Source organism: Alligator sinensis, unplaced genomic scaffold (genome assembly GCF_000455745.1).
Source record: "Alligator sinensis unplaced genomic scaffold, ASM45574v1 scaffold388_1, whole genome shotgun sequence".
Lineage (NCBI taxonomy): Eukaryota > Metazoa > Chordata > Crocodylia > Alligatoridae > Alligator > Alligator sinensis.
In genome coordinates, this window is record NW_005842394.1 from 603907 (window position 1) to 620187 (window position 16281).

Here is a 16281-nt window from a genome sequence, read left to right on the forward strand (position 1 = left end):
TCCATTTTCAGATGCATTTAAGCTTCTGTTTTGCTACCAAACATGTAGCTTGTAAAACCAGCTACTATATATTTTATTCAATAACTAATTTAAAAGACATGAAGTAACATTCATGTATCTGAAGGTAGAGATCAAGGCTACAAAATATAGATTTTTAAATCGACTGGTCTTCACACTTTTTCACAGTGAACACATTTCCATGGGTCAGAAACATTATGAGGAAGAAGCTGACCTGTCTTTTTCATTTCCTGCAACTGCATCCAGATCCTTTGGATTTGAAACCGAGAAGAGTTTTTGCTCGGCAGCCACTCTTAGAACTTTCTCCCTCTCCGTCATCGCAAAGGCTTTTTCCACTTCTTCTTGGGCAGCTTTAAGATTCTGTAATCAAAACAGGCATGCAGATGATGCAAGTGGGAACAATAAAACTAAATGTTTACAAAGCTTTTCCATGCTAATGTTTCCTCCCCAGCATTGTACACTATCAGTCCCTAATTAAGTTTAGCATCTTTCATATACTTTGTATTTAGAATATTTCACTAACGATCTCCAAATGCTTTAACAAATATCAGTGGATTAACCTTCAGGAGGCATATAAATTTCACACACTCTTGGACAAGCACATTATCTGTCTCTTAGAAATAAGAAAGGTTGAGCACAGAGAGGCGGAAGTGGTTTGTCCAAGAGGCAGCAAGTACGTGGAAACGGAAAAGTGACCTAACTCCCACATTTAACCAGTAGGCAATGCAGCTTTAGCCTACCACCTTTACCTTAAGGGAAAAAAAATGTATAAATCAAAGTCACAGTGGTTAAAGGGACCTTTATTTCAATAAAAGAACAAATAAATATTCATAACTACAGTGGAAAACAGGTAGAACACTTCCCATCATACATCATCTAGTTCCCACAAAAAAAAAAAAAAAAAAGGGTTATCACCATAAATTGGCCTGAGATTCCTCTGCAACAAACCAAAATTCAGGCAAAATGCAAAATTTAAGGCCAAATTCTTCTGACAACCTAGACTGTCAGGGAGAGCATACATAGTCCAGACTGCACAAATAAAACCCATCTTTTTTAATGTATTGAAAATAGTTAATAAATATGCTGGATTACTTCTCATTTAGTAGACCTTGGTTTACCACTATGAGTTGGTGACACTGAATTTCCAGGTCTATGCTCACACCCTCTCATGACTGGGTCATGAGAGGCCATTTGCAGGCACCTTACTCCTGGGAATTTGGACCATAACCATAAAGCCCTTTTGGCTAAGATCAAGTGCCTGCCACTCAATGATGACGTCCGGTACGGGGACCGCAACAGGAAGTGCCAACGCTGGGGCTACGAAGCAGAGACTCTTGCCCACGTGCTGTACGCCTGCAAGCCCCACGCCAGAGCGTGGCAGCTGTGCCACAATGCTGTCCAGGACCGACCAGCCTAGATCATCCTGGCCTCAGCAGGGACCATGTCCGTCAACCGCACCATTCCAGGTTACAAGAGCCAGCTGCGCGTGGATGTCGTTGTGACCAACGAAGACAGCCAGCATGTCACGATGATCGATGTCACCATCCCCTTGGAGAACTGGCGGCAAGCTTTCATTAAGGCCAGCGAACAGAAGCAAGAGAAGTACCAGCTGCTGGCAGAGGTCCTGAGGAGCCGGGTATATGACGTTATGGTCACTGCTCCGAGTGCCCCGACGATCAGCACTTCAGACCCCAGCAGCAAGAGTGTCCCAAGCACCTGCTGAATATCCCACTGCTACCAAGCTGATATACCACCTCATGATGTCCGACACCATCTGCTGGTCCAGGGACATCATGAGACAGCGCCAGTACACAGACCCCACCAGACTGCCAGCCAGAAGCAATGCAGAGGGGACTGCCTGACCGCTCCCCTGCTGCTACACCTAATGGACTCTAAGGACTTCTGAAATCTCACACCCTTCCCTACCCCACAACTGTATCCCGCATGTCAGCATTTGTAACTCTGTGTGTGCACTTTACGAACCATCTCCCTACTCAAATGCGGTACTGTTGTGCGGGGTCTCCTGCATATTCTTCACTGTATACACATCATATCCTCTCTCACTTCTTCCCACCCCCTCATCCCCAAGCTTAGTTGACTGCATTTTTTATATGCAACTTAGCTGCGTTCACACCCCTACACCCACCCTCTACTATGTAGCCCCTCACTCAGGTCTTCTTTATTTCCTTGTGCCTTGAACTTCGTCATCTTGAGCTTTAACATTTTCTAATGAATTATAAAGCACTTACTCCACATACCCTTCCTCTCTCTATACCCTCCTTACTCCTTTCAGTTTTGCGCCTTTGTTAATATTGTTCCCCGTGCCTGGAATAACCTCCTTGTTATATGCCAAGTAAGCTCTCCTTCCTTCAAACTGCTATTTCAAAAATTAATTAATTAAAATAAAATAAAAACACTCTTTTAAAAGTAATTCTTTATCACAGTAATCACCAGGCCATTCCTTAAGAGTTGCTCTGTATCTTTGTGCATCTGTATTAACTAAAAAATCTTCAGGACAGACATCATGCCTAAACTGCATAAATACACAGCACTACATAAACACACCTATTAATAATGTATGTCTGGTTCATGAACATTAAGAAAATCAACCTCAAGGCCAACACTAATCTTTTCAATTTGTAGGAAAACATTGACTAGGTACTCTTCACATTCCAGTATTTGCTTATCTTCTCTTTCATGAAGTTCTAGACAAACACAGGTCTAATAGACCCCTTTGGCATAGAGTAAAGATTCTCTACACTCACCTGCATTAAAATGACTAACTCCAGTGAATGCCAAGAGACAATTATGATCCTCTTGTTAAAATTCCACCAAAACAGAAAAGGGCAGAGCAATTTTTCTCCCACTGGAAAACCTCACTCCTTTAGGGGTGCTGCTTGATCCTCCTGACAAGGAGCATTAGCCTCAGGATTACAGCAATAAATCTTAAGAACAATTATCTCTTGTAGGGGTTGGCAAGTGCATCAGCAACATATACCAGTTGGCACCAAGTACTTTTTCCTACAGAAGAAAGTTCTACATTACCCTTCCTGTACACAAATAGCACCCATCCCCCAAAATCCATCACCCCCTGACAAATCACCCCAAATGAACCTTCCAGCATACTTTCAATATATGCATCTCTGAAACTAGGTACAAACATTCCCAGCAAAAGAAAACTTAAACATCAATTCATTTGCCAGGTGGTGCTGCTGCCTCCCTCTTTTCTTAAAAGAAAAATCTTTCAACGTCTCTCCCTTCTCCATACTTTCTCACTCAAACCGTGAGAGAGAGAGAGAGAGAGAGAGAGAGAGAGAGAGAGAGACCATGAATTGCTATTCATGGTCTCCGATTTATTCATGGTCCATGATTTATCATGGATTAATTGGAAACTGTACATGCCCCTGGTTAACACACCAACAGCACCTCTGGAACCAATATTTGTCATAGGTAATCCCAATCATTGAAAACAAGTTATTCAAGGAAGCCTTGCTCAGAGTTTTCTCAAAATACTTATACAGAACTTAACATCTTCTCATACTGCTGCAGACAATGTCTAGCATAAGCTGATTCTCTTTACCACTAAGTAGGTATAGCAATAAAAGGCAAATTGGTGGAATACCAAAGAATACTTTTTAATCCCAAACCCCAGAAGCAAGTGCGTACAAATGCTTCTCATAATCCAGTCACCTCACGAAAATGAGCATTGACTGGAAAAATCACCATATCACCAACTCATACTGGTAAACAAAGATATACAACTCCAGTGTGAGCAGGCTTGGGGATGGGGCGGGTGGCATGGACCATTACAGCACGGCTTCAGTTCCCTAAGGCTAGGAACAAACATTCAAAAAGTCTGACCCGGAATTGATTCAATCTTTGCAGGTTACTCTAACCTCGAAAGCTTGAACCGATTTGGAGGTGCATAGACATTCCCTTTTCACTCCAGAAAACACCTGTGTAGGCCTGCAGTGGCTCAGGCTAGAAGCCTGGGGGAGGGTGCTAAATCAGCACTCCCTTCCCTTCCACAGGGCTAAGCTGAGGGGGGCGTGTCCAGGCCCCAGCAGGACCTCCGATGTTCCCCGCCTCCTGAGCAGCCCAGCAGGGAATGTTTATCACCCCTAATTCAGTGTTTATCAACCCATTAAGAAAACAACGCCTCTCTCCACTAGTTCAAACTCTTCTTAAGCAGCTTCTCCCAGGAGCAACATTAAGCTACCTGTTGATTAGCTCCAAAAAGCCTGTCTACCTTTGCGGTCTCCCACAGCACAAACCATAGCCAGCATGTGGTCTGCTAGCCAATGCTGAGGTGTCTGCGTAAGGCAGAGGTAGGGGGCATAATCCCTGCTTAGCAGAGAGAAAGAAGGCAGGCAGACATTCTGTGCTTGCAAGTCTCTGCCAGAGCTCTGGCCAGGGAGCAGAGGGGAAGGGCCAGCTCTGCTGTGAAGCAGAAAGCCCCACCCAGCCCAGAGAGCATGCTGGGAGGGGTGGGGAGTCTGGTTTATCTTAAACCAGCAAGAGGTCTGGGACAGACATTGCATAAACTGGTTTGACCCAAATCAGCTAAGTCTGATACAGTATTCAACCAGATTTATCTCAAACCGGTTTCAGCCATTTTCAAACTGGTTTATGTGCACTGAATGTCTGTTCTGTTACAGGTTTAAACACTTAAACCAGTTTGTGTGTAATGTCTGCCCCAGCCTAACAGCACACATGACTAGTAAAAGCTTGTAAAGCTTGTGCTATTTCAAAGCTTTTTCTCTAAAGAAGTCCAACTTGTTCTGAATGTACTTAAAAACTATTAAAAATAAGAATCTGGTAGAAATCTGCCCACCTTCTACATTTACAGTTTTAATAATATTGACAATGCCTCTCCCCTTCCATTGCATTTATCCTATTCTCATGCTAACTACCTTTCCGCCCTGCCTCCCTTAACGCTGAAACAGCAGCTCCGGAAAAAACACTTAGGCAGGTCATAATCCTAGACGTCCCAGATAAAAACAAAGATGCCAAGGCAAAAGTAGTAATGAATTCAACCATGCTCCAGGACTGGAAACTTACCTCTTCCAAAAGGTTGATTCTGCTGGTTAGGATTTCTTCCACTTGCTCCACCTTCTTCCGAGCCGCTTCTTTTACACGTTGTACTTCAGTATTACCTCCCTGAGCCAAGCTCTCAACTGCTTTCCTAAAAAAAATAAAGATGTTAAGACCAAGATGACATTTAAAACAAAGATAGCGAACAGTGCTGTTTCCTAATCTTGAGCCTTACAGTTATGTAGAATAAAAAGTTTACTAGCTATTCTTCCTATTCTTGCACAAGTGACTTAAATTCACATGTAACAGGATATTATGGCACGCTATGATGCACTTAAAATATGACTGCGTAAGCAAACAAGTATACGTTATCTGTATCCATGTCACTGTATGAATTATTTGACTGTACATAATTATATAACATTACTTGGGTAGAGTCTGTTTGACATAAAGCAATAAAAGAGCTACACAAGCACCTTGTCACTATTGATAAGCAAGGGCCCTTTATCACTTTTTGTAACATAGCATTCTATACAACATGGTATTCCCCTGACATTTTTCAAACTCCAAAACAGTCTCCAGAAAACTTCAATTTGCAAAGAAAGCAGTGCTACAAAAAAAAGACATAAGCCAGTTGAATGTACATGTATCCTGAGACTTCGCCAATTGTCTTTTCAGCAACTGCCAATGCCTTGTGAGAGAAGGGTCAATTTTTTTAAAACATTTATTTTATAGAAACATAGCCACTCCTACCCATGATATACTTAACCTATTATTTCCCCCTCAAGCTGCCCTACAGTGATCCAGCAATAGACTTAGACAACTGCCTGGAAAGACCACATTTAAGAGTAATTCAATCCTGGCCCCATCTGAACCGTGGCCTCTCCAAGGCTGCTGGCAAGTGGGCTAATTAGTAATAATTTGGTGCTTTCTAAGGTGAACTGCAGAGAAACCTAAACTCAAAGAGGCCACGTAGCAGCTTTTAGTCACTGACATGACAACCTAGAATGGTTATAAACCCCATCATTTTCTAACTGCTTCTTTTAAGCCAATGACTAGCACTCAAAGCCATCTAGTCCATCTACAGTATGTATCCTCTACACCTCATACAGAGATGAAGTAGCATGCACAACTAAGAATTAAAAAAAAATTTTTTTTTAAATTAAAAAAAAAAAAAAAAAAAGTCAAGGTTTATTAACAACTGAGAATTGTTTTTAAAGTGAACACATTTGTTTAAATAAAGCAAGCGGCATGCTTCATTCTGAATCAACATTCAACTAATGCCCCAGCAGTGTGGTTGGTGATATTTCAGGTGCTGTCTTTTGGAAGGCAAAAAAAAGAGTGCCTTGACAAAAAGTGCACCATTAAGATCCTACGTCAACTTTATACAAGAAATGGGATGTTAACCTGGGTCCAATTTAAGCGATTACATTCTATCAAGCTGAAAATAACCATGTACTTGCGTTTTATGTTATTCTTCACTGTCTAGCTTAAAAGTAAATGTTACCGCATGCTTTTAAGAATTCATCCCAAAGGGACGAAAAAAGACATTTCCTGACATGCCGTGTGTAAAATACTCTGGGATTATCGTATGGAGAAGGCAACAGAGAAACTCATGTTGATGGCAAATTGTTACAGTGATACTCACGAGGCTTTGATGAGCAGTTTTTCCCTCTCCTGCAGTTCACGTTTCAGACTTTGTACCTCAACCTTTAGCTCAATGTTCTATAAGATAAAAGTTCAGCAAGAAGACAGTTAGGCAAGATGCCAGCACAACAAAATTAATCCGGTACATTAACTGCTCTTTTCTTCTTTTTACAGGCAATTAACAAATTAAAAAAAAAACAATTAGAGAAGGATGAAAATGGGAATTTCTGACTTTTGACCTTCAAAATAGTCCTTATTTTGCAATTCTCCAACATCTCTAAAGCTTCTGAAAACCATGATGTTCAACCACAAATGTCACATAGTTATTGTCTGTATTTTCTCAACCACACTTGCAATTAATTTTGTTACACTTCAACCCACTTCCTGCTTTCAGAATGAACTGGCAGTATTGTCAAAACCATGAGAACAGGAAAATGTTTACAACTATAAAAAATAGTGGGTGAGATGCTGTCTGGGATTGTTGATCAGCAGCACCATATTAATTTTAAAAGATAATTGCTAAAAGATTGATACAGGGAATTTCAGGATAGTCATGCCTTAGTCATATGCAGGACATTCCACTAGGGTCACACACTTACTTCAATATAATGAAAATCCCTCCCCAGGTGCTGACATGTTACCTGCCTTGATGACTTCCTGGCCTCTGTATAAGCCTCTCTTATTTCTATTCTCCCAACTTTGGTGCAAAGAAACAAAACTAACAACTAGAGAGAAATAAAAGAGATCTCTCTAGATGCTTATAATTAGGACCTACCAAATTCATGATTTGCGTGAAAACTGTGAATGTGGTAGGTCCTCTGTGAAAAATCCTGGTCCCTGCAAAAAAGCATGGGGGCCGTGAAAAAGCAAAGGGGGTAGGGGGGGCCGCAATTCTACACAGAAAAGGACAGGAAGACTTGGCATCCTGGAGCACAGGGAGAGTGTGCATCTGTCAATCTCCAGGGAGGGACAGGACTTCTGGAACAACTCAGCCAGTCAGAGGTGTGGGGGGACCCACCATACTGCCACAAAAAACAATGCCCAATGTTGCACCAAGACTGTGAAATTTGGAGGCAGCCTCCATGAATTAGGTAGGTCCATATTTATAATGAACCAATGAGCCACAGATGGACTGGCACAGCAAATGTTTCAGGCAACAGATTACAAAAAAAAAAAACAAAAAACAACCTGACGAGACAGCGTATGAGACACCATACAAGAATTTCAGGAATTAAATAAGCTCTTCCCAGGAACATTAGTAGAATAAGAAGAAACACACAAACATACACAAGTTGCAGCAGCCAGGGAGCTTTCTAATAGTGTTAAAGGCAGCCGAGGCAAAAGCTTGAGTCCATCTCCCTGATGAAAGGGATCAGTTGTTCCATCTAAATCAAAGTAACTTACTCCTTCCTTTCTATGCAGGCTATAATTTAAATTGTGTCTGCCAAAGATTCATACCCACTTGAAATGCAACAACCGCCATCTCTGAATTTCGCCCACAATTGCAAATATTGATAAAACTCATTCCCAGATTGCAGAAGAAAGAGTAGCTAGCCTTTAGAAGAAGTAAGAAGGTGTAATCATTGTATGCCTGGCTTTAAATTTCAATACCACTTTGATCTGTCTGGAAGGTTATATCATGAGCAATGACAACCATCAGTGATGCAACTAAATGAGAAGTATCCACTCATCACGGTAACATGCAATTTAAATTAAGGATTAGGAGAAGGAGGAAGCTCCAATTTATTCTTCTAGTAATTTGCTTTGTTAGCTAGTACTGAAAAAACTTCAATCAAAATTAATCTTTCACATTTTATAAAGGTCGTTTTAATCCCTTTCTTACCACATATAATTAGACTGGAATAAAATGAAATGACTATATTGAAATTTCCAACACTAAAGCATGAATATCAAGCAGATTTGGAACTTGGAGACAGAAGAAACTATGGCAGGACTGTCCAACTGGCACCCACAAAGGGTTAAGTTGCAGCCCCCAGCTCCTAACCAGCTGCCACTCCCCCATCACTTGGCTGCAACAGGCTCCTCATCCCTCTTCTGGCTTTTGCTACTTGCCCCTGCAACAATGCAGCACAGAACAACCAGGGCAACTGAAGATGACCCTGGAAGTACATGGGTATGTGGACCAGTAGCATGGGGCAGCAGGGAGGGAGGAGGGGAGAGTGGGGGACATCTGTGTGATATACAGCTCAGGGTTCACCGTGGAGCCCCTACTGGGCATTTGGCCCCCAGCTGCTTGGAAGTTTGACGGCCCGGCATTATGGAAAGTTACACAAGGCCCTTAAGCAAGTTTAAACCTTACAATTTTGTAGATGTCTTCAGTGGGACCATCAAATTTCTGCTGCATCCGCTCCTCTAGAAAATATATCCGAAGCTTCAAGTTGAAATTCTCTTTTTTTAGGTCAGTGATTTGCTGCGAAATAAGAAGAAGGATCAGTACACTATGCTATGTTTTACAATAAGTCAAGAGTGTGAAAATTGATACTGCATTTGCTTTTGCTCTTGCTCATCACACGACAAGAGGCAAATAAGATAACAAAATTAACAAACTTTATAGTTTTATGACACAACAAAAAAAACCCACGAGTCCCCACTTAAAAAGGTCATCAGTAAAAGGAAACGTTCAAGTCAAAATTAAGCACTTAGTGCCCTAAACCATCCTCCATTAGGAAAATTCCAACAACTTTCTAATGCTCCAAACAGCTTACAATCCTCTACTCCTCACTGCGCATTCCCCAAAGAGACCACTCCAAATGTTTAAGCTCCTCTCCCTCTCCTACAGTGAAGACATTTTTCTGCCCACCTCAGAAAAAAAGAAAAAAAAATTGGTCTAGCCTGGAACACCTACAGTAGGCAGCTAGGAACCTGACTTTCTTCTAACGGATACAGCATGGTGCAAGGTTGATTGTTTTAAGTCCTACCTTGCCAGAAGACACTAACCCTTAAAAAAAGAAAAGCAAGACAGTTATAGCTTTTAAAATTCATCATCTTATTAACATAACGCTTTGCAGACAAAAGCATCTGCCCTAAAGAGCTCACAGAACAAGTACTAAAGCATCCTAGGATTAGAGACAAAATGATGCAAGAGTTTTTAAACTTAATTTTTTTTGAAGTAGGTATTCCCTTCTATAAAATGGAGCTTGAACAAAATATATAAAAATGTGTTGTGGCATGAAGGTTTCGCTGACACAAGCTTGGGGTGTGTGCCCGAATCATGGGAGGAAAAGACCCACACTGGTAAAGCATGTCACCTGAATCACATACCCATAAAAAGGTTAGCCTGTGCCATCCCACATTTTACAATGGCATCATTTGCACCAACCCCCCCCCTCCAAAAAAACCTGTCTGCTTGCATATTTGTCCTTCAACACGTGCATCTTTTAACCTTCCCAGCTGGAAAAAGATAATGAAATCAGCAGTTATTTTAAAGAGAAAGAATCTCCCTCAATTTTTTAACAGAGCCAGCATGAAATATTCATTCAAATAAAACAAGTGTCCCCTGCCAGAGAAATCTAATGTTACCGAGCTACTGATGAAATATTTATAGAGGCTTCTGTAGGAAGACAGTATTATACCGCAGGTGGAAATTATTAGCAATACATTTTTTTAAATGCTTGGTTGGTGAAAACCAAGTAAAAGATTTTTAGACACTCCATCATCCTCAACATGAAATGTCTTCCTCCAATCAAACTTCCCTTGTGAAGCAAGTAGCCCCATCCTTACCAACACAAGCAGGGACAAGCTAAGTGACCAGGGAGTTGCAGTTTTAGGCAGCAAGTTTGCACAATGTGTTGGAACATGAAACCTATCTCCAGCAGGAGAGGAAATAGATACCCCTCATTTATCATATTTTGGAAGCCTTCCCTCTGCTACAGCACAAGGCAAACTGAATGAGCGTGAGGAGTAAGCTACCTAGGGTGAAATATTGGGAGCGCTCAACTGGATGCAAAATGTCCATGTACAAAGTTCCACATGTTTAACTAAATCAGTAAATCACCATACCTACCTTAAAGAACAAAACTTTGTATAACCCAGGATGTGGTCTAGGACCCAAAGATGCAGAATGACGACTCATTCGTGAATTTATTTGCAGCCGTCCCAGCAGTCTCACATGAAAAGGATGCTGCAGTATTAAGCCCCAAGGGCCAAATACTGCTCATCTTATCCAAGTGATTTAAACAGAGACAATCCTGCCTTGAACAGGGAATTGGACAAGATGAGGTCCCTTCCAGCCCTGTTTTCTATTATCCTATGAAAGGCCCACAGAAGTCAAGGTTATCTCCATCAATATTGCAAGCAGGAAATACCACTCGTGCTCAAACTGTCACCAAACCAATATAAATAGTGGCAACCCCCACTTAGCATCTTAATTTGTTCCTGAAAAACCAAGTGTTAAGCAGAATAGTGTTACGTGAAACCTGCTGCCAGTTATACGATGCCTGCGAGTGTTATAATGAAATTTGATGAGTGCTAAGTGGAATCGGGTATCAACGTAAAATGAGCGCTATAGACAAATAGCACTAAGTCAAACTACGTTAAGTGGGGGGTGCCTGTATTTTTATCAGGCTGTACAGCAAGAAAACAAAGTTGTGTTACAGAAATTTTTTCTAATTCTGAATTCTTTAAATCTATATCAGTTCCATGTTAGGACAAGGATTTTTTGTGATATCTTTTATTGGACCAACTGTATTGTTGGCAGAGCTGGTGGACAAGCTTTCAGGCATCAAGTGCCCTTCCTCAGGCTCTCAAAAGTACTCAGACAGGAATATAGTGAGGCCAATGCTAAGTCAACAACAACATTCCCAGTACAAGTCAAGGCGTTTAACGTACAATTTGCAAAATACAGGCAACATCTATAACAAAATACTAAACTGAGGACTTAAAAAAACCAAAATGACATCTAGCTTCTCAGAGTAATTAAGTATGGCTTTGTAAACAATGAACTAATTAACACCAATTTAGTAATTTAACTTTACATCTCTCTACATCTATATTTAAAATTGCAGTTTTAACTTTTATCCATGTTCAAACTTCAACATCTGGAAAAAAAAAAAAAGAAAGAAAGAAAAAGAAAGGGGGGAAAAAATCCTAAAGTCTCTCTCAAGACTGAGTGCACAATTCAAATATAATCTATGCAGGAAGACTGTACCACAATTTCACTGCAGAAAACAGCTCTTGTCTAGATAAGGTTAATAGTAGTTTCACTTTTGCATAAAGCAACTTATGCAAAATGACATCTGTCAGCACAGGCTGTGGTTTCACTGCACAGCTTTTGCCAGCAGAGGCCATTTTACAAGAAAGCAAAACAGCAGTTAAATGGGTCAAACAGTATTCCTTATGCAATGTCGCTGGACACTGGAAGAAGAAAAAAAAAAAACAACACACACAAAAAAACCACATACACCCTTTAACTGAACTTTCATCTGTGCATCCACATTTCCAGGTGCATCTGCAAAAGCAGGCTTGGTTTAAAAAAAGTCTTCAGCAAAGAAAGCAGGACACAAAAGCACAAACATTTCTACTTCTGTACACATTCAAACATCAGACTCCAGCACCTGAATCTCCTTGGGTGCCGCACACGCTCTGGGCCTGCGCAGAGCGGATCTTTGTGAGCACATCTCCCCCTGCATAACCAGGTGTTGGCTGCCGCCTCTGCACTTCCTTCAAGACATAAACACTCTTGCACTAACTTTTTTTTTTTTTTTTTTTTTTTTTTTTTTTTACAGAGCACCTCTTCTAAGAGAGCAGTAACAGAGGTCCTCCATAGCCATGTCTGAACTAGGATTAAAGCTGTGATGCTAAAAATCACTCTAGTCTAAACAAAATCAGTCTGTAGCTGTCGAGAAGCCAGGGAGGTGGGACGCGAGAAAGAGCATCTGGGAGCCAAGCTGTAGACCCAGACAAAGATGGCACTAGCCTCTAAAACAGTGGTTACCAACCAGTGGATCTCGATCCACCGGCAAGTCTCAGAGCCTGTTGGAGTCTATCTGAGGCTGGGGCAGGGGGCTAAGTGCCCACGTGCATGCACGCACATGCCCCAGCCCAGCACGTCAGTCCATGGGGGAGGGAAGGGGCAGGGGCTAGATCGAGGCCCCCAAAGTGAGGGGCAATACTGCAGAGGCAGGAGCAGGGGTAAGTTGAGTGGGGCCCCGGCCAGGTGGGACTTATCTGCTGGGGAGCTACACCCCCAAATAATTTATTCTCACTCTACTTTGATCTGCCCCCCTCTTCCCTCCCCACAGACTTATCTGCTGGGCAGGGAGGGGGGCTGGCAGCAATGCACGGTAGATCTTGGGTTGCTTTTAAATGACAACAGTGATCTCCTACCTTAAAAGGTTGGAGACCACTGCTCTAAAAGAACCTGGGATCTATAATGATCTCGAAAACGGGGGCTCTGGACCAGACAGAGGAGGAAAGACTGCATCTCTCGTGCCTTTCCTGCAAGGAGAACACACTCATTCCTTCTTTCCCTACTCTTGGAACAAATCTGGGAGGCACTCAAGAGAATTTTCCTCCTTCCCTGCACCTTTCTTCCACACAAGCAAGCAATCTGACTTTCTTAAAAAAAAAAAAAAAAAAATTACTGAACCTCACCAACCTTCACAAAGCAGATATTCCTCACTGAGGCTAACAAGCATCATATTTAAGACTTTTTAGTTCTTTAACGTACCAAAAAGTAATGTTTTAAAGCAGTTTTTCTACCCAATGCAATATCTCAGGCCTGAGAGCGCAAAAGATACACATAGATAGTATAAAGGATCATTTGCTAAGGTTCTGAGAAACATTTCATCTTTGGCTTCAGATCAAGCATGAGACCCTTCTGCTCTGAAATAAGTTTGAACGGCAGAAATAAGGTTTTAGCACGGAGTGCTCCATTCAATCACAACAATGCTACAAAACCAAACAGCAGCTAAGGAACTATAATAAAAACATAAGACAAATTTAAATGGTAAAAGACACAACATCGTAAGTCACAACCTCCTTTCGTAGAAAAGCCGCCTTGAGTAGACATTAGGCATGAGAAAACTTTAATCACTTCTTCCTCTAAAAGTTCTTCAAAACAATGCTGAGCATTTCAGTTAGGCATTTAAAACTTAAGCGCACAGCAAGTGGGAAATAAATCTCATCCCTTTGGTGCCAGAAATGATAGCTAAATTGGCTTAAAACCATTTCGACAATAGAATTGTTAGACTTCCTGAATACAGGTAAGTAACTTCTCTGATTATAAGTCACCAATATTTGGACAAATGGGGGGGGAAAAAAAAAAAAAAAAGTGAGTGAAGATGAAGCCATTTTCCAGCAAGAGCCAAGACCATGCACTTCTAGGCTGACTCTAGCAGTACAATTCTATTGATAAGCTGTGATGCAATCAGGGCCATCCTTAGGGTATGGCGAATTGGGCTGACCGCCCCAGGCCCCATGCTTTGGGGGACCCCGCAGAGCCAGGCAGAGTGGCCATGGCCCCTCCCACGGGGCCCACCTGGTGCTGGCGTCTCTGCCCCACGCTGCGGAAGAAGTACAGAGACCGTCTCCCCACTCCACCCCCAGGCACAGGGGAGACCCCATCCCATGCTCTGCCTTTGCAGGGTCCCATGGGCCCTGTGCGATGCTAAGGGAACCCTGCACAGGCTAATTTGCCCCGGGCCCCACACCTCCCTAGGGTCAGCCCTGAATACAAATCAAGACAGCATCATCCCATTAAGTCAAAGGCATTTTTCTCCCTTCAGACTTTCTAGCCAAGTAGGTTTGTAACATGAAGATATGAAGGTATTGATATCAGAACTCATGGTGATAGCTTTTATTAGACCAACTAGATTTTTGCGAGACAAAAAAAAAAATCTTTAATTTTTTTATTTTGTAATTTTTTAATTTTGCAAGAATCTAGTTGGTCTAATAAAAGATTGATCACCTTTACCATGAGTTCCGATTCCTTTTGCCTCTAGACCAATATGGCTACAACCCAGATACCTGAAGATAGGATACAGAATTCAAAGAATTAACAATAAAAACTGAATCTTTACACTATCCTGGTTCAAGATAAGGTCACAAAATTGATACACAAAATTCCTAAATTAAATCAGACAAGCACCTTGTAGACTGTGGAACAGACATGCAGGAATAAAAGTCTTTGGATGGAATTTGGGATGCTTGCTGCTATTCCACAACTAAGGTGGGCAATTTGCTAACCTCAGTAAGAGGATCTTGCTTCAGTCTTGAAAGAAGTACTTGAAAGAGTAGGTACTAAAAATAGATAGCCAGATCCCCAGATGGATCATGAAATTCAAAACAGATGCACTGATTGAGTGAGAACAGAGTGAGAATCTGACCCAGAAAGTCAGCACTTCAACCACTGTGAATTAATTTATGGATCCCTATGGTATTAATATACATCCACATATTATCAGTACTCAATTATGTACATACTGCACAGAACTTAGATAATCAATTTTGTTATTGATTTTATAACACATTTGCACTTACATTTTCATAATCCTTCATGGTCCGAGCTCTGGTTGGTGAAACTGCATCTTCCGCCATGTCTGGTAACACTAGACATTGGGGAAGTAAATTAAAATAAATTAAGACACCGAAGGAATTAAAGTTCTGTTTTTAACTGGTGAAAGCTAAGGATTAGTGTAATCATATAAATGCAATAAAAGCACTAAGCTAAACACAATTATATCTTTATGACCATTTTTTACATTATGCATTAATCCATTTCATCTTAGCTACAGGCTTTGTAGCTAAGTTTTGGTTGCATTAGCTTACCTATGCACACCCCTGGGTCAGACGTCCCATTTATACCTGTAACACCCATTCAAAGCAGCAGATGCCAAGGGGATTCACCAGTGCAACATTTGCATGCTGGAAAATGAAGCAAAGAAATACCTATAGACAAACAATGGGTAACTCGCTACTAAAAAACGTGCCATTTCCACATAGCCAATTCTGCAAGTCAATATTACAAAGTGCAGCATTTGCATCCAAGGTTTTTCTGCATAAAATCTTAAAAACAACAGGTTGGGCCGGGGGGAATTAGTTCTAGAAAAATGCTTAAAACAAATCAAAACAACACACAAAATGTAGCATCTTAAAATAAATAAACCCAAGGAGAAAAGGTAGAACTCAGAGACCATGGAAAGGACTGAGGTCCTAGATTCAGCCTTGTGGCTACCAAGAGAAAAAATAAGTATCTTCCAACTTGGAATAATTCTACATATACAGTTCTATATGCACAACAGTCCGAAAAACCCCTGGAAATGCTCACTTTTGAGACCTTAAAATCCTGAAGTTGTGATTAACCTGATGAGACATCATTCTTAAAACAACTAAGAGAATACAGCCACAGCTATAATGCCATTCAAGCATGTTTTTCAGAACGTATTTTTGTTTCATAACCTTAATATGCTCCCAGGATAAGTATACATAAATTTCTTTAATAATTGAGCAGCAGTAGCTATTTGAAATTACATCTACAACCCACTTTAGATAACTGCACAAATACACAGCGGCCAGATCAGCCTCCAAATCGCATGGACCAGAAATACAGTCCAAGACGCACAC

At 41.2% G+C, this 16281-nt stretch overlaps 1 protein-coding gene across 3 annotated transcripts in view; it reads right to left on the reverse strand.

The window, feature by feature from the left end:
• The window catches only part of CDK5RAP2 (CDK5 regulatory subunit associated protein 2), a 110669-nt gene that overhangs the window by 92096 nt on the left and 2292 nt on the right, over positions 1-16281 (reverse strand). For all 3 annotated transcript variants that reach the window (XM_006029711.3, XM_025211238.1, XM_006029709.3), the window contains exons 3-7: positions 15199-15266; positions 9020-9130; positions 6701-6777; positions 5080-5203; positions 233-378 (exon numbers count right to left, since the gene is read on the reverse strand). In XM_006029711.3, coding sequence (XP_006029773.1) covers positions 233-378; positions 5080-5203; positions 6701-6777; positions 9020-9130; positions 15199-15266 — 526 coding nt within the window. The remainder of the gene's footprint in view (positions 1-232; positions 379-5079; positions 5204-6700; positions 6778-9019; positions 9131-15198; positions 15267-16281) is intronic.